Source organism: Electrophorus electricus, chromosome 13 (assembly GCF_013358815.1).
Source record: "Electrophorus electricus isolate fEleEle1 chromosome 13, fEleEle1.pri, whole genome shotgun sequence".
NCBI lineage: Eukaryota > Metazoa > Chordata > Actinopteri > Gymnotiformes > Gymnotidae > Electrophorus > Electrophorus electricus.
This window is the reverse complement of record NC_049547.1, coordinates 10884367-10907945: the sequence shown is the minus strand read 5'-3', so window position 1 is coordinate 10907945 and position 23579 is coordinate 10884367. Positions and strand designations below refer to the sequence as shown.

Sequence of the window (23579 nt, the reverse complement as noted above, 5' to 3'; positions counted from 1 at the left end):
CTTTTTCAACTGCAATTGTCCTTGTGCTTCCCTCACCTTCAAAACAACACCCTCATCTTCAGACTGAGTTGTCACTTCAGTTCTGTAATATCTAGGTGAGCTACAGCATGGGCAACCCTTTTATCTTGAGGAATGTTCCACCCAGCTTTGCAGCCAGGTGTCTTCCTGCTACTGATCTTCCCTGAGGCTGGAGCGATGCTGGGAGGGATGTGGTCCAGACCTCAGGCCAAACTTCCTCTTTGTGAGGTGGAACTGGGCTTTGATGAAATTATAAAAGTCGTACTCATGCTCCATCCGCTGATACAGCACCTGCAGGGCCTCCAGGCTGGGGCTTTGCTTGTGCACAGTCACTGTCAGGTTCCACAGCTTTCTGTATTCTGCCAGAGCCAGAGACGACAAATACAGCAAAATAATAAAGGAGAGTAAAAACGAACTGAAGTGAAAAGCAATGACAGCAGCTCTAATGCACCGTACATTTAATTGGTAAATGAAGAAGACCTTCACTGAACGCATACAGACATGTGTAAATGGTACTAAGTGAAGCTGAGGAAGAGCTCTTTTTACCTGGACTTTTGTAGATGTTGAGGACATCAGTAAAGAAGTGAGGCAAGAGTCTCTCCAGCAAGAGAAGCACATCCTGTAGCTCCTCCAATACTCCTACCAGCAGGTAGTGTTCCAAAACATTTTCCTTCGCCTTCTGCAATGCCCACAAACTTGGCTCCCTATTCAAAACCCATAAAATATGGCACTGACTCATATTCTTTGTTGCTGACTAGAATCATTTTTTAAATGTTATTTTCAGCATTTTTTTTTAGCAGTAGTCTTTAAGATGTCTCACCTGCACTGAGGATGCTGGCCACAGAAATAAGGAATGATGTAGAAGAGCCGTGGGTTTGAGCATTCAGCGTAGCTTTCCAAGATGCAGGTGTTAATGTCCTAAGCACAGACACAACGTAACACTGAAGAGATAAATCTACACTATTTAGCACAACTTTTACCTAGTGATGAGAAATCCAAACTGGTGAACAGACATGTTTGCATTATTCCACATGGGGTACTCCACAAGACCTGTGGGGTTATTCATATCAGGCTGATGACTAGTATTCTGCTTCCTACCCCAAAGCAAACAACCATTATATGGTTAATATACACAACAAAGTTTTCAGAAGACATAAACAACCTCCTACTATACTAATCCCTTAATAATCTTATCATTTGAAGTGTTAAACCAAAAAAGTCAGTTTTCTTTTTATGTTTAGCATGTTAATCCTGTCTTGTTGGGATATATAAGGTTTCTCTCACAGAAAAATGGGAAGGACAAACAATGAACTATTACTCAGTGTAGAGTTGTGGTCTGTGCTGTCATGATCTCACATAAAATTATCTGTAAACCGAGAATAAAGCACTGCCTTGGCACTTAGCAGAAAAACAATGACAACACAGTTGTTTCTAATTCTAAAAATAACCTAACTGTACAGTACTGCTTAATAAACCCAGTCTACTGAGTGAGTCGTCAAAGAGGCATTCATGTGAAACTGTAAAACACAGGAAATTCAGGTAGATCCAATTTATGGTGCTTCTAGGTTGTGCAGTAACAGCTTTTGCTAGTATCCATTGAGTGGTAATAAGAACATAGCCACTGACGTCAGATACCTGTTGCCTGCTAATCTAAAATCAAATCTAAATCTAAACTTTTAAAATTGCATTAATAACTATAATACTGTCAAGCAAATGGAGAAATGGACATAAACATCCACTTGCTAAAGTTAAAGACATCTTCAGCACACTGCACATCATTTGAATATGTTAATCTTATGCCTTAGGTCATAAGCTCATTTACAACCAATCTTGACTTGTAGCAAAAAAGTATATTAAAACTCTTTATAGGGGGGACAAAAAATTAGGAGGATTGTCTTGTGGTATGTTGGCTTAAACGACAGGAAGTCTCATAAGGAAGGAATGTCTGAGAGCCCTTATATGTGTTTGCTGTGGAGACCCATGGCCTTGACCTCTGACATCAGAAACTGACTGTTTCTACCTATTTTTCCCACATTAATTGATGTTTGGTGGCATGAGCTAGTTCACCACATAATTATCCAAGGGTAAACATGGGGAGAGTCTTGTCCTGCTGTTTCAATAATTTATACAACGTGCTGGAGCAGCTACCACATACAGTGTACTGATTGTGTTGCACCCTGAGGCATACTTGTAAAGAAAAAGCTTAAGAGCAATCCACAGTCTTGGTATACTAAATATATGAAATCCTGTGAGAGTGATGATATGCCTAGGGTTGCAAAGCAGCACATTCATGAAATAAGTATTTTTATTAACATTAAAGATAGCTAAGAGAAAAGATATATCAAAAACCTCACAAGATATCTTTCATTATCCTTCATTCCAGGAGTGCGGACAAGATGATTTTCTTCTCCTCTCCAGTCACCAAAACGCCGAAAAAAATAATTGGACAGAAATCGGTCGATCGGATCTCTAATGATGTTGATGTATACAGGTTCATCTACTTGGAACCTGGAGAGACAGATAGGATTCTTAAACTGAGCCATTTTTAGCTGTGAAACTTTACCAATACTGGCTGTAGCATAAGGGTACCTGGTGAAACTGAGGAAATGGACATGTCGAGTATATAGAAATGGCTGAGGAACAGTGCTTATGTTTTTCATCAGATTCAGCTACACCACAAAGAAAGGGGAGGAACAGAAATGAGTAAAAGCATTGGGACAGTTACACATAGACCAAGAGCCTACAAGAGCATCAGGACATGACCTGTTCGCGCTTGCTTAGTCTGGTCTTGTTATGGATGTCAGATGAGATCAGGGTGAACTGGTGCTTCTCTGCCAGAATACGAAGTAGCAGGACAACTGTACGACTCCCACATTTGCCAACTCGATTGTACATGACTTGACTTGGGAAAGGTAAAGCCTATAGAGAAAACAAAAGGGCTATTGCAGAAATAAATATTAACATATGGCATTTCAATGCATCAGCTTAATTGTTTTTTTTCCTTTTTCATAAATTCCACACAAAACATAAAATAACTAAGCCTTCATAAAATGTTTTGAGTAATAGAATAAAGACATGTAAAATGTGCAATAAAAAAGTAGAAATGCATAATATGCCTCTAACAGTGTAATTTCTTTTCAATGTATTACACTTACTCTGGGTGCTAAGTGTTCGTGGTCACCACCAAATGATTTCCCTAGAGTTAGCATAAAATAGACAGTTAAAATGCTTGCACAGTAGAAATCAAGATTTTTTAGAAATTATTATTTTAAGGTAAACCAACACAGCTGCTTATGATAATTTGTGTATGTGTGGGATAACAAAAGAAAATGAGAAATATACACACAACTGTACAATGATCACAATAACAATGATTATTAAAATGAGTCATACTCTAAAGAGTAAATAAACATTAAGTATGGAAATGTTAAGCAAACTGGTGAGGGGAGTCGTAGTGCTGGGAATCAAAGAAGTCATTCATTCAGTTGATAGAGTCACAAGGGGCTGTTGATAACCGTCATGCCTCTCCAAACACCTAGTCTACTGTTTCTCATTCTAATACCAGGGGACTGCTTCTGCCAAAAGCAAAATACATTACCATACAACAAAATAGCCATGGGTTAAGCCTAAGTTAGGAGTGTAGGTATGTGCAAAGTGTTCTCTTGTAAGAGATGTTGAGATGTCATGAATGTAGCTGTGTTCTTCCTCTACCTATGTCTGAGTAGGCACTCAAAGTTCATTTTAATTAATGTTCAAAGAAAGCTCATATTTAAGTATCTGGGCCAAACAGGTTTTGTTTTAGAGTATTTTGATATCTCCTTTTTTGCCATGTGAATAGCCTATATGTGATTTATATTTGTTTTCAAATATTTCTAGTTTGTTTTTAGTACTTAGTACAGTTTGAATTTAAACATTAAGTTCATAAAAACAACTGTACAGATACAATATTACTGCGATTTTAATATGATACACACACCTACAAGACTTAAGTAAATAATAACTCTTACCGAAATAGTAACGAACATCTAGAAGAATTTTAGGCGGTCCACCATTGAATTGCCACAGGACGGAGCCCAAACAAAACAAAAACAGCGTGGTCAAGCAGAATCCAAAATCTCTCCGTGAAATTCTTAACAAAATAACTGCCAACCAGTTTTCCCTCCTGTTCTTTTGTCGAACATAGCTTCTAAAGGAGTTATTTCCAATGGGCACATGCTTCGTCATATTCTCACAAGAATTCGACGAGAATGGCGATAACCCATTCGACGCAAGTGAAGATTTCTGAGGAGTGATTCCAAACTACTCCGTGCGTTCTAAGCGATGAGAGCGCCACCATTCACTTTTGTAGGGTTTCCGAGACATATAGTATCTTTTTGCAACCGAAGTATCGAATTACAAATTATAACCCAATCTGTGCATCACCGACCGTAATACAACTCCTACCTTAGCTCCTCTCATACTGGATCTGGAAGTTTTTCTTGTAGAAGGTTGAACATTTACTGTCTTTTAGACGTGGGATTCTACTGCAAGCAAGTTCAATATTTTAATTCCTTAAATTTTAAATAGTCCAGGAACTACTTCTGGAGCAAGTACAAAAAATTAGGCAAACAAACGATGGATGACTTTTACTTCAGTTTATCATTTTAATTACATTGTTGCCGACAAGCAATTTAATCCATTTATATAATCCACACAAAAGGGCATCATTTCCCTCGATATTAAAGGCATTTCAGTGGATTAAAGTTTGTGATACATTACAGCATCATACACCCTTTATTACAACACAAAATAAATATGCAGTTTCACAATGAAAATTTCTGAGAACAAAAATATAGCACTTTTCAAAACTTAGCAAACATGCTTATCAAAAAAAAAACCTGCAAAAATCTACACCGAATTGTTTTACTATAAGATATCTGATTAGTTTAAGAAGAAAGATAAGCAATGATCCTCAATCCCAGTCCTGAAGAGACGTGCACATTATTGTCTTGTCTTTTCTATGTTCTAACATGACTGATTGACTGACTAAGGGGTTAATTTTTTAGCCATCAAGCAGAGCCAGGTGAGTTATTTTATCAGAAAAATCCTAAAATGATATAAGAACACAAACAAACAAAAACCCACACAATCAAAGAACCCCCCAACCCCCCCCCAAACAACAGCAAAAAAAAAACAACATGTACATTTGTGCAGTGTCTCACTGGGAATAAGAATTCTAATTATATATCCAAAATGTCAGTAATCACCATATTATAATCACTGTTCTACTATTCATTAAACCAGATCAGAGAGAGAAAAAAACATTTTAAAACAAATGCAAATTCACCATTCACTGTATTGTGAGCTCCTACTTTGTATTTACAAACGCTAACAGTGAGAGTTCACAATTTTTAACATTCTACTACACAGTTAGCATTAGTTTGAAGGAAACAGCTTTGAAAATACAGATCTCTGCCTAAAATAAATGGTTTAGCACAACCTTGTTTCTTTGTCTGAATGAATTGTACACCATGTTTAAAATTGAAGTTTCCAAAATGATGCAGCAGTGCTGGCACAGATGTAACCTCAGTTAAGAATTTCGCATATGTGTTTTGACAACCTAATACTAAAGCAATAAAAACTACATATCCTTTAAATTACCTTTCAAAAAGACACATTGAGAATCTCCAAGAGAATATTTCTACCACTGACAAACTGGCATTACCAATGGTTAGCTTTATTAGCATTTGGAAATATTTCCTTCACAAAAGACTGACATTCAAACTCCCATTAAAACATTCTGGTGTCAGTTATTCTGTATTCATATCCTTCACAGAATGCTACTGTGGCCTACCGGCAGTGATTAATGTATGGTTGTTCTCTGTATGATCCACCCAGAGGCAGAGAAGGGGAGCAACTGGACCAGGCAATCCTTGCTAGAGACTGATGGGTGTAATCCAGAAGACTTGGGCATCCACTATCAATACCATGTTCAACACAGGGGTTATAGTTTCACACAAATCTCTGATAAACCTCTCAGTGGGATCTGAGGAATTAAATAAATAAAGAACAATCACACGTAAAGCAATTTTTATGACATTATGTTTCAGTATCATCTGAAACTTTAATGTTTAAATTGTGGTACTTACTGCCATGCGATGCTGTTTGCGAAGCTGCTGGATTCTGGTGTGGTCCATGACTGTGGCAATATCACCCAAAGGCTTGTCCAGGTCTTCAGAGTATCTCTGGATGAGAGAGAAAGGGACCCCATAGCGGCCAAGCTGAAAAAAAGGCGCATTTTTTAAATGTTATGCCTAATTTGTCATATAACTTGATAAATAGCAGGCCACTCACTCTCTCATATATGCTTATACGATTTGATAACTATACTGTTATATAAAATCCAAGCAGGTCATGTTCTCTTTTCAAAAGATCATCAAGTTACAGCATGTAGCTAGCTATTTTTCAACTGTCAATTTTATAATTCAATAAAGGAAGGTACAGCAGCCTGTATTTGGTATGGAGTGTAAAAAAAAAAGAAGCATTCACTGAATTTGCATTTAGAATGGGAAAATTAAAAGATGCTGTTGCTTCTGCTAACTTCATCAATCTAGAAAAGACCTGATTTCCAAAACATCCTTAATAAATCTTGTTGATTTAAGTGTAACAGACCATATTCTCAGAATCCCTGGACCTGGATAAAATTATATACCTTATCAGAGTATGGCTCCTCTGTGAGGTCAATACCATCTGAGCTCAGCTTCTCTTCAACCACTGATTCCAGACTGACTGTTTTGCCATATGGAACTTTCTTTCCCAGCCTGTGGATGAAAGGTTTGCTGAAGCGAGGAATATTAGGTGTAGCATCTGACAGCTGTGGAAGAGAAGTGCCTGGGGAAACGTCTCTGTTGTCAGGGCCCACCTCTTTGTCCTTTACAAATGGCAGTGGTAGAGGTTTAGGTGGAACTGGTGGTTTTATGCGCTGTGTGCACTGAGGAGGGTCTTCTGGATATGCTTCAGCAACATCCTCCCCCTCCAGCACCTCCTCACCCTCCACTCCTGCTATGAGATAGGTTACAGGCAGCTGGTCTCCAGTGAATGGCTCTTTGGAGTCATCCTTTAGGTTGCCACATGTCCGAGCCTTCTCCAGAAATGAAGCTTCAGTTTTAGCCAGACCTTGCGTCTCAACAGGGCTACACCTTGGGTCCTCTGGTCTGTAGGTCTCCTTCCTATGGCGGACCTGGTATGGAAGGAGGTCATCCAATGACAGGCAACGCTTCCACAGGCCCCGGGGAGCAGGGAGGCAAACAAGCCTGTCGAAGCTCTGGCTCAGGGGCTTCGCTCTGGTCAGGCAGTGGCTCGCCCCAAAGCAAAGGCCTTTGATGGTGGTCATTTTGAAAGGGTGCAGGAGGTCCTGTGGATGGGATCTGCTCTGTATGCTGGTCCGGCTGGGTTGGCTCAGGGGAGGGGTGGGGTACTCAGGAGACGGGAGGTGACTGGACTCAAAGCCTGACGATGACCTGCTTAAATGAGACGTCTTTTTGCACCTCCCTAAAAAAAGAGCCATGCAAGATGAGATTTACAGAAAACAGTATGGCTAATGACAATATTAAATCAATATTCAGGGGAGATTATTGACCAGCAGTAAGGAAAGAAATCTGACATCATGGGCAGCATGTAACCAAATGCAACTGAACACACACAATAGATCATTGCGAACAGAATGAAAAGTGAATGGAAATACAATGGAAATGAAAGCAGCCAGTCCATATAAGTAGATCACAGAGCAGTTTATTACACAGCCTCTGTTATCACTGGTGAAAGACATGATGACAAAAGCTGGACTGATGGCAATCTTCTCATGTGCATGCAATAGTCAGTGTTATTAAAACATTGATGCTGTTTTTCTTAGCTCCAATTAAAGTGAGGAAACATTTTTTTCCTTTATTCAGAGATGCATTTTAATACCACTACAATTTGTGATCAGACCATGATTTTGCCTGACCAAAAGGGAAAAGCACAATGATATAAACTCTGTAAATATATATATATATATTTTAGCTTCTGTACTTCACATATAACAGAGGTTTTAGGCACATAAGATATTGTGCAACATTATATTATTTTACTAGAAAAAATTACACAGAAAAACAGAAGAATCTCAAGAATACAAGCTTGAAAAATACTCTTCAAAGTGACTACTGACATTCACAAAATCAAGTTCCATTCACTATCATTTTATAAGATTAAACTAACGCAGAAAAGATTTGCATAATCATAACAAGAGAGAAAGATGGTCAGAGAGAGATAGTGTGTCTGGCCCTTGGAGCGGAGGCAAACAACAAGAGCCGGAGAAAAGACCGAGATGGCGGCAAGATGAAAAGAGAGAGTTAAGAGCCAGTGTAACCTCGTCACCCTGCACTTCAGTCTGTTTGGCTTGGCTGTGGAGCATGCAGACCCTGGCAGTCCACAGAGAGCAGGAGGAGCGGGACTGAGGAGAGTCACACAGCAGGAAGGCTGGCATTACCGTTCTCCAGGTTCTCATTACTCTCAAAGCAGCCCGAGTCACGCGGTGAATCGCCTGGGAGAACCTGGCTTTCTGACAGAACCTTCTCCTCAAGGTCTCCTGAATACCCTCCACGCTCAGGGTCACTGTTGCCTACACACACACGCACACAGACGCACGCACAACTCAATTTTGACTTATGACAAGTTAGTGAAATCAGTAAGTGGTAAGATTGTCAATGGCAAACATCCATCTGTTTGCCAAAGGCAACTTGCATGATTGTGTGTGTGTCCACTCACTGTCATATTCCTGCAGCAGCTCCACAGCGGTGAGCAGCACGGCCCGGTGCTGTGGGTCTGTGATGTTCAGTTCGTCCAGGTCCTCCTCCTCCAGCAGTTTGAACGTGTCCAGATCCTCATAACCATTGAACAGGAACGTGGGCATGTGCTCCTGCAGCAGCACACGACGCAGAGACAGTCTCAACACCCAGCTGAACACCCCTTACTTCAACATGACTGTGCCCTTACTCTGTAATTAGCTATATAAGTGTAAAGGTACAACTGGAGGGCAGTGTGCTCTGCCGCTATGCGTGGTTTGTGGAGGTCATTAATTACCTTGAGGTTGATGCGTTCCAGAAGCTCTTCCACGGAGGTGGGCTTGGGTGGCCGACCCTTCCTCCTCTTCCGGATGCTGCGTTTGGGCTTCTCCTCCTCACTCAGCACGTCCACGTAGATGAATTTGAAGGTGCCCACCTTGTTATTCAGCAGGCCCATCCAGGTGCCCATGGGTGGTTTACTGATGATGTCAATTACATCTCCTCTCTGGAACCAAATGTTCGCACAATGTAAATCGAAATCAAATCTAAGCATTGGAAAAGAATACAACAACTCATTACGTACGGCATTAAATAAGTAATGTTTTTTTTCCTTGTAGGAGTCAAATGTCTTGCCTTGAGTTTGAGGGAGTCTGTGTCGTAGGGGCTGGGGATGAAGTCAGTGTGTACTAGGGCCCGGCCACAGAAAGGCCCTTTGTAGGGCAGCTCGTCATCTTCACCCTCCTCCGATTTCACACTTTCTCTGTTACTGGCCGAGGAGTCTGTAGTGCTCACTGTTTGACCACCTACAAATTAGGTTACATTTAAAATGTACGTGGGTTTCACTCATTCAGACACACACACGCACACACATGCAAGCACGCACACACTCTTACTCATTGAGCTCTGTCCACTCAGTGAGCTCCTTAGACTCTCAACAGAGCCTCCAGCTTTGAGTTTGGGCTTCTCCAGGGAGTCTGGGTCCATGCAGGGGGACTGGGGTGAGCCAGGCATTCTGCTGGGGCTTGACTAAGTGGAAGAGACAAAAGAGCATTGTTCAGTACAGCTAAGCAGTTTAAGGCAATGGCCACAAGGGGGTGCTCAGCACTCGCAAATGGATATTTTAATACCAAGGAGATCAGTTGCAGGTACTGATTTTTAGACTTGTGCATGTTGGTGTATATTTAAAGATGCTCTATAAGTGGCCAACCACACATGCCAAACATCACACCTTTTCCAAACCCAATCAAAAGCTCTGGGTAGTCTCCCCAAAAAAACCTCACTTTTTAGGGACTATCTCCTATGTGACAAGTTATCAGAAATCACAAAATAAGCCCACCTCATATGCATTTTTTTTAAACTTAAAAAAAAAGGTAAATCAATATGTGATAAATATCACATTTTCTCATGCTGTCATGCTGTACCTGCTCAGGAAGAGCCGCAGTGGTTTTCTTGGATATGCGCTTCCTCATGGTCTCCTTCACAGACTTGACCTTCTTCCCCAGAGATATGCGGGAGAGGGCAGGGGACTGGTCTGCTCCTCTCACTCTGCCAGCCCCGCCTTCACCCTGCCACAAAGATACACGAGACACTGGGATGCTTGACCCCAATCCAACAGCAAAAATATGGACAGCAAACTCACAAGGCCGAATGAAACCCCTCAAAAACACCACAAAAATCTCTTGCACCCTTTTTTTCTGGTCTGAAATGAGAGAGCATTTTTTGTAGCACTTACACTGGGTTCACAGTTCTTGTTTCCCATGTATATGGCTCGGTTCATCAGGTCAAATCCTCCAAAGCTACAGGCCCTCTGTAGAGCAAACTTTACTGTTAGCATAGACATCACATATAAATCAAATGGGGGGGGGGGGGGGGGGGGGGGGGGGGAGATATTTGGATATTAAAGAGTGTATCTCTGGTGTGATAACTCCTAATGGCAGTTTCCTTCCAGCTGTCTTGCTACAGTGCCAGACTGTCCTGCCCTGACTCCTGCCTGGGGGACAGCAAAGCAAGCCAGCAGCACATGGATGTGCTGTGTCTGCACTATGCTGGACAGTAGCTTTTGCCAGCAGAGAGAACGAGAACATGATGCAAGGTGACAGCAAGCCCTGTTTCCAACCCCATTCAACCCAGCTGACCACACTGATGGAAATGTGACAACAGCTTTTTTCTCCTTGACTGCTATAGTGTACTCTGAGACAGACACTATACCAGGGCTAATTGACTGAGGACCTAGTGTCTTCAGGTTTTGGGGCCAACCCTGCCAAAAAGCACCTGAATGCACTAAAGGAACCTTTTTTTGTTGCAGAGGTGTGGTTACTAGAGTGGTGGCAGGACTGAAGCAAAAAACCCATAGAGACTAAGCCTTTAGATGAAATGTCCCAACCTGTGCAGTGGTTTGGACAGATAAGCGAGAAGAGTGCCTATACTCACCCCGTGGTAGTTGGAGGAACTCAGGGTTCGTCTCATCTCCCCGTCTGTCACTGAGCGGGCCATCCTGGGGTGGTCTTTACCGCAGCCCTCCACCTCGGCAGTGGAGAAGCCACTGGCAGACCCCAAGGTGGCCCCACTGGGTCCCGAGAGCATCTGACCTGAACCCTGGCTGCTGCCGCTGGGCTTGCTGAAGCCCTTGAAGAGCTTGTGGTTGCTGTACGTGTCCAGGCCACTGGAGGAGGGAGACGTGATCAGCACATCCATGTCTCCATCTGTAGACAGCGGCGCCTGTGGCACCGAGGCCAGCCCGTTGCCCTGGGAGATGGCCACTTGTTTCTGCATGCCCGAATAGAGACACATATTCTCCTCACACGTAGGAGAGACATCGGAGCTTACCAGGTCTGAAAAAGCAAACACAGTGGGGGCTAATTTTCAATGACAAGATATTTTTACAACATATATGCACAATGACACAGTCTCAACCTGCAGTGCAGTGGTGTCAAGTACATCTATATCAAGGATTTACCTCAAGTCTCTACAAAGGTTATAATGGTCACTTATATCTTTCTCCCAGACTCTTTTCAGCATTCAGATAACAGCTATTCAGCATTTAGCTAGCTTTTAATAGATCTCTCTGCCAGGTCATTTAAAAAAAATTATTCCTTTAGAGGTTTTAGATAATTTTGCTTCTCACCTTTAGATGTGGGTTTTTTGGCCTCATCTATTCTGATGAGCTTTTTCCTGACTCTGCGGGTGGAACTGACCAGCTTATGAAGCCTACGATAGGCCACAGATTCCTCCATTTCGTCATCCGTCTGCTCCTGAGATTGTAGGCCAGAAGGGAGGAGTTGCTCGGGTCAGAGAAGGGAACACCTCTGGATGTGTTTCGCAATCACCACCAACACTCATGTTCGACAATGGTAATAAAAATGGCATTCACGGCAAATATGTGCATCAAAAAGAACGGCTAATAAAAATCTGTCCAAAATTTGTCTCCACAAAATGCAAGATCTCTTTCATCTTCTAAAAGCAAAACACCTGGATATGGCCCTGATGCTTATTATTAGTTTGATTAGGTCATGAAGGGCTTAAGTGCGAAGCAGACAGCTGACTCAGGTGTACAGCCATACAAACCCCAAGCTGAGCAGTGCTGTGACCTTATTTGTGAAATAGTTTCAAATCTAAAATTAGCAATTAAAGCAAATTAACCCCTTGCATGCCAAGAATCAGTTAGGAGTGTTCTTTCATGCCGGATTTTTGTAAATATTATTGTACTACTTTCATATGTAGTTTCAGTGTAGTTACTGAATAACTCAGAGGTTTATGAATAATAATGTTCTAAATGGAAAAATAAATACCAATAAATTAAAAGATAAAACAAATAGAAAGTAACCAAACAAAAATATATTTAACAGAATAAGAATTCTTGACTATTACTGGAATAGAAAACTTGCAACCAGGGAAGAGGCAATTCTGTAATAATAGGATGAAGATTAAAAGTGAAATCTTGTAAAAACATTTAATGCCTTCCTTTTCTACTATGTTCAGTTGGCAAGTATGCCCATCTTCAAAACTTTTCACGGACAAAAACTAAAAGAAATTCTTCACTGTATAGACTACAGGATTGGAGCTGTTAACACTAATTGCAAGGTAGCGTTGAAGAGAAACCCGCCCTGCGTTACAGTGGTTTGAACACAGCACATCAACTTTTCTCAACATTACATTTCTGGTAGTGTGTGCTTTAATAGCTGCATGTTGTGGGTTCCTTACACAAGCAACATGGCAGACAGAAACTATGAAAGGAGACTAGAACGGCTTCGAGGTAGTTTCATGAATTTAGCTCAATTTTAACCTCAGGTGCTCACCATGTGCGTTCCAACCACAGTTTATGTTTTCGGAGACAGCACATTCTTGGAAATAGCACTGCTGGTGTACATCAACCACAGGTAGCTCTGTTTTAAACACAAGCTCTGAGCACAGACACACACAATCTCTGACAATATTAGAGGTTGAGTATCTGGTAATGTTACCTACATGTGATCTTTCTGCACATTCAGAGGCGAATTTATAACGAAAGCCTTTGAGTGTGGTAACTCATAACAAGTGAAACTTTTCACAGGGTTAAATATATCCACACAAAACATCTCTAGCTCTGAGAAAGAAGGCAGTTTGTGCTTTTGATACAACTTGTTACTGAACTGAGAGTCTTAGAAGTTAAAATATTTTGCCATTATACTGCACTATTTGATAGTGAGATTTCTTGTTCAAGGACTCTGTGGAATTGTTCCTGGAAGGCAACACACAACTCCTGTTGGCCTGTGTCTAGGATTCAGCATACAAAATTACAGCCACCATAAACTCCTTAACACAGCACAAGTGAAATTTCTGGACATATGTCTGTATTTACATACAGACTGCAGAAAAAAGATTTGAGAAAGAGGAACATGAGAAGACTACGTGGCAGAACAGACCCCTGCACGAAAGAACTGCGCTGTGCAGAACCCTGCTGACACCCGCATTCAGCCAGAGAGAGTCACAATAGGAGATAAAGTATTGAGGGCAATGAATAGAGCCTGTCCCAAGGGGTTGGGACATGAACCTGGGATGGACCCATGGGTCTGGGGTGGGGTGGGGTGACTGTAGAGGAGAGCAGCAGTTGACAGCCAGGCCTCGGGAGGGGGATGGGAATCAACAAATGCCTGGCAGAGTGGGTGACATTCCTGCTGGGAGCATGTCAGAGGCCAGAGGATGTGGCGCCTCTGATAAACAACTCAATTACAACAAGCAGGGACGTGGAGAGCGTTGCAAGACGCAGTGACTATTTATTTACCCAGTGCAGTGCGCAGCTCGATGGACCGCAGAAATACACCAGGAGCGAGTCTGCTTCATAAAGGAGAGAGCAGGAAGGAAGAGCATGAGCAAAGTGCTCAGCTACTTACGTTACAGTTGGACAACTCGTCCACAGCAGAGCCAGAGGACTCGAGCCACTCTGTCGTGTCCACAACGCAGGACTGTTTGCTTTGGGTCTCGTACTCTTTCAGCTGGAAACAGCATGCCATTTTTACACAGTTGAACATTCTTAGACAGACCCAGTACACAGCAGAGAGGGAGTCAGAAGCAGGTGCCTACCCGAGCCAGGGCTTCCTCCACAGTGATCATCTTCTCTTTCACCATCATCATCAGCTGGATGCGTTCTTCATCGCTCATTGTGATCTCACTGGCCACAAAGCCCACATCTTCACCTGCAGATGAGATTCAGGAAATGTCAGACCTTCAGGACAACAAAATGGAGTTCTAATGGGTCTCATGCCATGAACCGTCACTAATACCTTTTGATATCTGACGTATACTGCCTTTCTGTGTCTTGCGGAAATTTTGCCAGAAGGATTTATTTTTCTTTCTAGTGTCCCATCTCCCTGAATTAAGAAAGAAGTTTCAAGAGAATATGCTAGACTTATGTTGTGATATAGAAACAAAGATGGATACAACACACAGCAGCAGCAGTTAGATCAGTGAAAACAGGAGTGAGAGTTATGTGAGAGTTTGTGAGAGTTATTTGGCTATGCTTTGCATCCCACATAACTGCCAAAAATATATGAGTTTTAAAATATTTGTCTATGACCATGCCAAGAGGACTTTGGAATTACACACACACAAAAATATCAAAGTTTTTTTTTACATTACACACAGACACACAGACGTTATACCTCCAGATCCATCTTCGGAGCTTGACTTGTGTATCGATAGCCTAGACACAAAACACTCAGAATAAACCACTGCTCCCAGTACTCCCAGTATGTCAGCCTGAGCATCATCTCACCTGTTTCCCCACATTTCTCTATTTTCTACAGTCAGTCAGTGTTTTCTCATGTTTTTCTCATTCCACACATCAGTATGCCTACAGTGTCCACAACAGACCTTGCCTGCTGGCTAGGGCACTAATGGCTGTGATCTCTATGTGGGTGACACAAAGGCAAGCTGCTGGCTCCTGGGCCCAACACACCTCACAACAACAATGGAGGCTTTTCATGCACAGTTGGGCTTTTAGAACAACAGTGGGGCTCATGTGGCCTTTGAATTGCTTTCTCCATCTTCCTTCTTCCCTCTCCCACTCCCTCTCTCCTCCTCTGTACTTATCTCCTTCCCTCCCTCCCTCTCCCTAGTTGTCGCTCCATAATGCTCTCCCTAGTTCTTTCTCCATCTGTCCCCCTGCCAACTCCCTCCCTCTCTCTACCTGTCCCTCTCTGTGTCTGTCTCTCTCCCTCCCTCACTCACTCACTCCCTCACACACACACACACACACACACACACACACACACACACACACACACACACACACACACACATATATATATATATTGTCCCTCTCTGTTTCAGTCTCACTCTCTTCCTATCCTTCACCTTCTCTCAATGTAACCTTGTTAATAATGCTGGAATTTACATTTATTTTGTTCCAATAGAAATTTATAACAGGTAGGTAGTAAATGAAACGTTTACATGGAACGCATGCACTGTTTACATGTTGCTCCTAGTGACTTCAGCACTCAACTATCCCCCCCATCACACCACCCCACCTTCAATCATAGGAAGGAAGCAGATAGAAGGAAGAGGAACAGGTCACCAGGAAACGCATGAGGCATCACCCTCATGCCCCCAGGACTGGACATGTGTCAAGTGTCAGCAGGATGCTGATGTAACTTTCCAAGAACACAAAATGATCAATACACACTTCAAAATGCAGGATCGTTTTACAAAAAGTGGAACGTCACAATTTTCTCAACAATTACAAGAATACTCATTTCTCTCTCTCTCCCACACACACACACACACACACACACACACACACACACACACACACACACACACAGTGTATGCATATTTTTTATATATATATATAATGTAAACAGTGTAGATGATGTTGGTTACCTTCTCTCCACCTCAGGAGTGGACACAGCACTGCATAGACCCAGTGACTCCTTTGAAAAGAGGGCCAGTTAAGGTAAGCCTGACACTCAGTCTGCCAAGTTGAGCACAAAATGACAAATCAAACATTGTTTGGAATTGAAGGTCCAGGACCTCTAGGAGACGTACCTGTATCTCAGAGCGGAGCTGAAGTGATGTGGTTGTTGCCTCTGCCTTTTCCTGAGCAACAGACAGGGAACAAAAAAAAAATAAAAATTAAAAAAGTCACAAGACACCCACCATTACTTCTATCTCAATCACTGCTAAATTAGCAGCCACATACTGACAGGGAGAAATAGTCCTTACAGTCTCGGCCTCCTGAGCCACTTTGCGTTTACGAAGTTCTTCCATCCTGTCACACACGTTGCTGAAAGAGGTGCTGTAATACTCAGAGTACTCCTTGGCCAGATCCTCGAGGTTGCCCAGAGAGCCATCCTGAGGGTGAGGACATACCCCATTAACTTCAAGGAAATGCTGAACGTGAAAAATGTGAGGTGCAACTACAATCTCAAATTGGCCTCTTCCAAACTGTCCATGTAAATTCTATGATGAAGTTTGAAGGTGCTGCACATGTGCAGGTTTCCACTTCCCCATGACAAAGCCCATGAGGACTGCTTGACCTCTTGTCTGAGCTCGCAGATGAAGCAGCTGCAGCCAAGATGGACCTGCACTAAATTCACTTCCCTGAAACTATGAAGGGGGAGACAAAGGTCTAGATAAACCAGAAGAGATACCAGAGCTCTCAAACCTTTACCCACAGGAGCGTAACTTCCAGCTATTGTTTTAGCCATAAAGAGGTGATCTTCCTTTTGTTGTCTCAGAAAGCCAAAATGGCCATGCATCACCTCAGCATTTGCAAGCTCATCCACAAATGTCCTCTAATGATGTATGAGCATCCTGAAGTTGCTGTGAACCACATTTCAAGATGGACATCATTTGAATTCATAACCAAGAAATGTACCACACAGATTTATGTCACAAGCTAGGATATCCTGTGTTCTATGTGATTCATAAAGGAAAACCATTCATAATGTAGTCACAGTGCCTGTCTGTTAGTGCCAGGGTGTGAGACAATTTGTACAAAAAGGCATCTGTGGTTGATGAGTCTCAGTAAGCAAACCTCAGGATGATACTGCGATTATGATTAGAGTTATGCTTTCAGCAACATTACAAGGGTTAATTATAGGGAGATAAATCTAGATAAAAAGATGAACTTCGTCAACCACAATCTGTCAATGTTAAACATTTCTTAAGTGCTACATTTTTTTCCCCGTGGAAAAGCTAACAGACACCAAAACGTATCTTGAAATTTTCCAAACCCGAAATGAAACAGCGGTCACTATTTTAAAGTGATTATTCCAAAAAGTAATTCGCGTAAAAATCATAGATATAGTCAGACTTACCAACACATTCATCAGATCTGACCAGACATGTGAAAAGTCGTCAGGTGCATTCGCATCCAAACCCGATCCCTGATCAGCACTTTCTCGTTCCATATTCGGAAAAATATCCGAACAAATGGCACCTCAGGGATTATGCGTTATTTGGTGGTTGCGCTAAATTCTATGCAATTCAGATAATATAGAGTCTCAATCCATATCCTCTGTAAGAAAGTTTGCCAGAGCCTCTTAAATGCGCTGAAAGTTTCCAGCGGATAATGATCTGCTGCTGCGTATGATTCACTGAACTTCCACAAATCACAGAAAACTGCTCCGGAAATCCATCTGGCACGCGCACCTCTGCTCTCCGACAATATGAGCTCAATTTAAATGAGCAATATGTTGTTCCAACATTTAGAGCTTTTCACGCAACAGGAAACGCTACAACCCTGCAAACATTCCACTGATGTTCTAGACAAATGTCAAGGTTATATTTTATCATTCACATCCTACATGCCGATGTCATCTCTTAAACATATGCATACAAGCAAAGCTAAATGGATATGACAGCGATGAGCCTTTTAATTAATACAACAAATATTGCCACCAAGAGATATTTTTGTCTCCATCAAATGTGATGAAAATCCTACGTTACTCATTAATGACCAAAATACTATGCCTAGGTCGCAGTGATTTGAAACAACACCTGCGAGTTTTATTGGTGTCGCGTAGACACTGAATGGTTTATTGGGGTTAATTAATATTCCACAGACTAGGCAGAGCAGTGGCGTTTCAAAGCCGGAGCTGGCTTAGTGCTAGTAGCATGATGCGCACATCAATGCTCCTCTCAGTGGTCTCTTCAGCACAGCCAGCACAATTACCATCCACAAAGATGGCCGTCTAATACAAAAACAAACGAGAGCGGTGCAGAAAACAACCACGTCAGTCCCGCTATTGCACAAATGTCATTACGCACATATTTTAAGATAAACAGGCTATAATAAGTTAAATGTAGCATCCTGCAATTTAAAAAAAAAAAAAGCTTTGGTTGAATATACATGGTAGCCAGGGCTGAGGCCTACACTTTTAGCATAGTGGTTCTGCGGTCTGGACCCGGGACACTAGAGTCCTGCATAGCCTCATATTTTCCGCTTTCCATTTTGACATTCGATTCAAGTCATGCGGGGTTCTGTAATTTGCTGACAAGTCGAATAATGTGAAATGGTAACATTTACAAATTTACAAATTAAAGCGTTTAAATTCTATTGTGTATAGTGCAAGAACTAAATCATGCAGCACTACGCTAAACATTTTATCCAACAGTACAAAAGGTAGAAACCTATGTAGGTTTTAAGTTTTTGATCGACTAACTCCTCACCAAAGGAATTCTAGTATGCAATGTTTTGTATATGGTAATAATTGCTTCTTTTTCTTTAAAGGTTGCCTATGATTCTTAGGCTGAGAGGATGCGTATTTATTTACATGTTTTAAATGTAAAGCGCTGTAGTCTCATATTTGCAAATGCAGCGGATCCAAAGGCATTGCATATGAAGTGGTGCGAGACGTTTCCTTCATTCCGGCCGCTGGAAGCGGTCACATTCCTCAACAACAAGAGGCAAGGGGGTCTCGTGGTCCTGCCCTCCGTGACTGGCCCGACTGTCCTCGAAAAAAGAGAACCATTCATTTGTTAAGTGACATGCCCTTGAGTCAAAGCCGCACGAAATCTGGCTGCTTTTCTCCAGCTGAGAAAGGCAGTGGCGGCCTAATGAAAAGCACTGTACTAGGGCCGGCTGCGGAGAGCTGCTCCACACAGACGCCCTCTGATAAACACTCCATTATGGCCTGATCACATGATCAATTCACTGTCTTTAATGTGTAGCTCTTTCTTTCTCATGTAAACAGTGATTTGGAGCAGAAGGGAACTAGAGCCTCAGGAAGAAATAGAAGAAGAGACAGATCTTCATCATTAAAAAAATTAAAAACAACTGCATTTATGAACTAAATATGCATACATAAATATGCTATGGGCATGTTTGCAGGCCTCAGTGCTTTCCATTATCTATAGGATTATGCATATCTGCTGACCTGGAAAATGAATGAAGGGTAAATGGGGACCCACTAGTGAACAAGTCCATAATAAAACCTAAACCTCTGAATACACACAGGACATGGCAGAGCAATTCAGAGTCAACAAACTGATGACAAGAAGAATATGATCTCAATGCTTGTCAGTTTTTGCAGCTCTACAGAGGGCCAGAGTACAGACAGGAGCGTGAGCTGATGTTTATGAGATTGCTGGAAGGAGGAAGCCCTGTCGCATTAGCCTGGACAATGAGGAGCAAATTGAGCATGTCAGAGGCACGTGGGGCTCAGAGCGGGAGGGGGGGGGGGGGGGGGGTCAGCAGGGAGTGGTCACGTCTGACCAAACAAGATCATTTATCTCCACCCTCATGGTGAAGCAGCAGGGGCAACCCAAGTCACTCTGCCCTCCATCTCATGAGGAGGGTCCTTAGCCTCATCAGCAGACAGATGATGAAAACGGACTGGAAGACTTGACTTGCTGGACAACTTGACATCGCTCACTCCCCACAGGCTCTCACAGGCTCCTCCAGCAGTCATGCCACATTCACCTCGATTAGGTTTTCTGTGCCCCCAGAGAGAGGGGGCAGAGGGCACAGACTGGAATGCAGCGGATTCCATGATTATGATCAGGCATGATCTCTGCTTGGTTTCTTCTCACCTTCACACAAAGCATCCCCTATAAAGACATTGAACTGGAAGCCAATTTGGGGCATAAAAGTAGTTCTGTGATCATGTGTGCTGCAACATGTTCTATTTCTGAAAAGCATACATGGGAGATAATACTGCCTGTAGAAATGACAGCTCAAAGGAACTAGTGGTGGTGATTTTGGTAGGGATGATATACAAAACACCATCTCTAACAAAATATTGCTACATATTGCCATATGACTGACATGGTTAAAGACAACTTTGCAACAATTTGAGACTGGTTAGGAAATCCACATACTATAAAACACATTGTTTAGAAAGCTCAGTTGAATATTGCAAAAGGCGATATTGCGATAATGATTAAAAACTGATCTATGGCCCTGGATTTTAGTTAGAATACTATTTCACATTATCTAGAGCATACTGTATCTCCTTTTGTTTAGCAAATGGAAGAGACCCATGGTGAGACAATCAGCTTTGTGTCCATATAGTCCTGTCTCACACACTCCAAATCCAATCCTGCTGAGAATGGATCAAAGTGAAGAAAGCCAGAGAACTACACTCATCCAGCAGACCCTCCTTACCACAGGGCACACAGAGCCCAGCAGGGGAGAGCGCCATTTCATACCCCCACGTCCCACACACCAAAGACCCCACGCCTGAATCAAACCTAGAAACACCTACGAGTCTAGCTGGACAAGAATGAACAGTCTAAGAGTTCATTCAGCAGCGTAAGCGTTAACTAACCGCTGGAGTCATTCCGCAAGGACACACTTCCCCCGAGTTACTCGCACCTTTCATCTCTCTCTCTCTCTCTCTCTCACACACACACACACACACACACACACACACACACACACACACGCGCATACATGAATACACGCATCCACAGCATGACTACCAGCAGGTCATCCTTCATCCCAAGAGCACAAACAGCACGATCTCATGCTCCAACAGATCAAAGAGCTGCTTTCTGGCACCAGCATGAAGGAAATAATTCGAGAAAGGATTCTCCAGGCCAAATTTAAGCCACTCTCCAGCCAGTGATTAGCTCATATGAATGAAGTGTGTGGAGAGACAAATGTCTGACTCTGCAAGTTAAGCGCACCCTTTCCCCACTGTGAGGGGAAATCCACATAGTCCCTACAACTGCCTGCAGGAATTATTGAAACATTTATGCCAAAGGAACTATGTAATCAAGCACATGTGTTCTGATCCATTTTCGGTTCTTCTCTAAAGGCAACACCCTACTTTTGGTTCAGCCCATATCCTATATCTCAGTCATAAAGTCTTTCAAATGTAGAGACATCCTAGACTATTCAGGGCTTTTTGGTGAAAGACTAAACAACAACTGATCATATTAAGATGATGTTGCAGAATCACTCATCAGAATAACAATGTTAAATTATATACACTCAAGTCTCCAAAGTCACAGAAGTCAAGCTGGAGTCTCCAAAGAGTCAAACTAGAGAGCTAAAAGATCCTTAACAAAGCTGGGAATCAAGGCCATTGGATTTGTCACAGAAACAAGCATAATCAGAGACGTGAAACCCAGTTCTTCGGCTTGAGAACTTTAGGGTGTTTACAACTTTTGCAAATGAAGCAAGAACTCCAAGCATAAAAAGAATGTTCTGTGCATCCAGAACCTACAACTCAAAGCACTGACAAAGACAACATCTAATAAACCACATGCTTTAAAATCTACAAAGTACTTCTTACTAAACCTCTTTGTCAGCCTGTCATTTAACCTCAAAAGAACAGAAAAACATCCAATGAACTCCACTCACCACTACTTGAGCCTACAAGTGGAACAGCTCTGTTGCAAGCACACAGCCTGAGTCCTGTTTGAAACTTTTCCTTCGTGTCCTCAGAGAACAATGCATGCTCAAGAATTGCGGCGGGGGGTGGGGGGGGGGGGGGTTGGGGGATGGCGGCATGGGGGGGGGGGGGTCCAACACACATTCATCAGACAGGCAGCTGGCCAGCGGTGAGAAGTAGATGACGCTATAACTATAGACTGCTGGGTGGAGCTCTCTCGCTCTCCCTCTCTCTGACACAGCTCAGCTCAAACTAGCTGACTCGGGGCAGATGCCACGACCGCATTTTAATAAACTTCCGCTGACTATCATCCCAAATGTGCTTGCGGGGGAAGGAGGACTGCGAGTGTGAAGCGGGGGAAGGAAGATAAGATTACCCTGACAAAGGCTGGAAGAACTACCTTATTTAGATAACAAGGCTGCGTCTTACTTTCCTGGATGTGATGCATAACCCCTCTGCTGATAACTGTTAGTAGATGTGCAAATCTGAGACCAAAAAAGAAGTGCACCAAAGAAGACAAAACAAAACAAAGGTGTGATGTGCTATACTGTCTTCATTTTTGAATGGTATGTTTTTTTATGAGACTAGCGATTAAACACAGTTGATTTATTTGGAATGTCGACATACCATGTCGAAACGATCATTAAATAAACTTAAACATAGTCTGCCACTAGATGGCAGCACATGGCAATAATTTATATAAGTAAACCGTCAACGAAGATTAAGTATGTCTGATTAGTTTATGTGATTAGGCTGCAAAGTCCCCCTACAAATCCAGACGCATTCACTGTAAAAAGCCGACAAGAAAATTTCACCACGTACATCAGAATGGTCAGTTCAATACCAAGGGTCTCACACAATGATTGCATGTTCTAATCTAGGATTGTCTGCAAGTTTGAACCAAATCTCTTTGGGTGCAAGTATGCTTGCTCAATCACAACCCTCTGTCTCCAGTAATGGCCCCCATGCCGTAAGATTAATCCTGCTCGACGGCTCCCCCATTAACATATGCACACAAGCACTGTGGGTTATGTGACCTGCTTCTGCCTGCCTGCCCAGCTGGCAGTGGTAGGTTAAGGGGGAGGTTGCAGCCAACACTTTGTCTAAACTCTACAGTCTGGACAGCCTACAGACTGCATGTGCATCAGTCTGCACTTGACACTACATAAACAGAAGTCACTGATGCTCATTCAACTGGCTACACTGGTCGAGCTGCATTAGGTTTACACACAACAGCCTCTCAGAATGTCCCCCTCCATTTTTGCATTGGCAAGTAAATTTATCATTCCGTCATAGCCAGCAGAACTGTAGATGGCAATAACTGCCCTGAACATCCAACTAGACAATATGGTGAACTCTGCTGGGATCTGTCAGAAAGGTAGGATTAAACAGAGGGGATTTTTTGTGTGGGAGACTGTCACTTCCTCACACACACATGCAT

General features: G+C 42.5%; 2 protein-coding genes across 6 annotated transcripts in view; both read right to left on the bottom strand.

Moving 5' to 3' along the window:
- Nucleotides 1-35: 35 nt before the first annotated feature.
- LOC113578154 (uronyl 2-sulfotransferase) lies at nucleotides 36-4265 on the bottom strand. 2 transcript variants are annotated; one of them, XM_027011229.2, is made up of 8 exons: nucleotides 4026-4265; nucleotides 3174-3214; nucleotides 2782-2937; nucleotides 2608-2687; nucleotides 2373-2526; nucleotides 839-936; nucleotides 565-722; nucleotides 36-377 (listed from the first exon to the last, which is right to left on the bottom strand). In XM_027011229.2, the coding sequence occupies exons 1-8, from the start codon at nucleotides 4240-4242 to the stop codon at nucleotides 169-171; spliced, it is 1113 nt and encodes a 370-aa protein (XP_026867030.1). In that variant the 5' UTR covers nucleotides 4243-4265; the 3' UTR covers nucleotides 36-168. The 2 variants fall into 2 exon arrangements, with proteins under 2 accessions (XP_026867030.1, XP_026867029.1); XM_027011228.2 differs by having other exon boundaries at nucleotides 2373-2687.
- Nucleotides 4266-4637: 372 nt separating this feature from the next.
- The window catches only part of sash1b (SAM and SH3 domain containing 1b), a 48885-nt gene continuing 29943 nt past the window's right edge, over nucleotides 4638-23579 (bottom strand). For 2 of the 4 annotated variants that reach the window (XM_035532872.1, XM_027011192.2), the window contains 19 exons: nucleotides 16518-16646; nucleotides 16341-16391; nucleotides 16176-16225; nucleotides 14957-14997; nucleotides 14579-14665; nucleotides 14379-14491; nucleotides 14189-14290; nucleotides 11944-12070; nucleotides 11250-11650; nucleotides 10552-10626; nucleotides 10241-10384; nucleotides 9713-9845; nucleotides 9453-9622; nucleotides 9118-9324; nucleotides 8803-8953; nucleotides 8525-8656; nucleotides 6710-7548; nucleotides 6147-6278; nucleotides 4638-6043 (listed from right to left, as the gene is read on the bottom strand). In XM_035532872.1, coding sequence (XP_035388765.1) covers nucleotides 6002-6043; nucleotides 6147-6278; nucleotides 6710-7548; nucleotides 8525-8656; nucleotides 8803-8953; nucleotides 9118-9324; nucleotides 9453-9622; nucleotides 9713-9845; nucleotides 10241-10384; nucleotides 10552-10626; nucleotides 11250-11650; nucleotides 11944-12070; nucleotides 14189-14290; nucleotides 14379-14491; nucleotides 14579-14665; nucleotides 14957-14997; nucleotides 16176-16225; nucleotides 16341-16391; nucleotides 16518-16646 — 3126 coding nt within the window. In that variant the 3' untranslated portion in view covers nucleotides 4638-6001. Of the gene's footprint in view, nucleotides 6044-6146; nucleotides 6279-6709; nucleotides 7549-8524; nucleotides 8657-8802; nucleotides 8954-9117; nucleotides 9325-9452; nucleotides 9623-9712; nucleotides 9846-10240; nucleotides 10385-10551; nucleotides 10627-11249; nucleotides 11651-11943; nucleotides 12071-14188; nucleotides 14291-14378; nucleotides 14492-14578; nucleotides 14666-14956; nucleotides 14998-16175; nucleotides 16226-16340; nucleotides 16392-16517; nucleotides 16647-17614; nucleotides 17944-22107; nucleotides 22183-23579 lie in introns of those variants that run through there. The other 2 variants (XM_027011195.2, XM_027011194.2) reach the window with 2 other exon arrangements.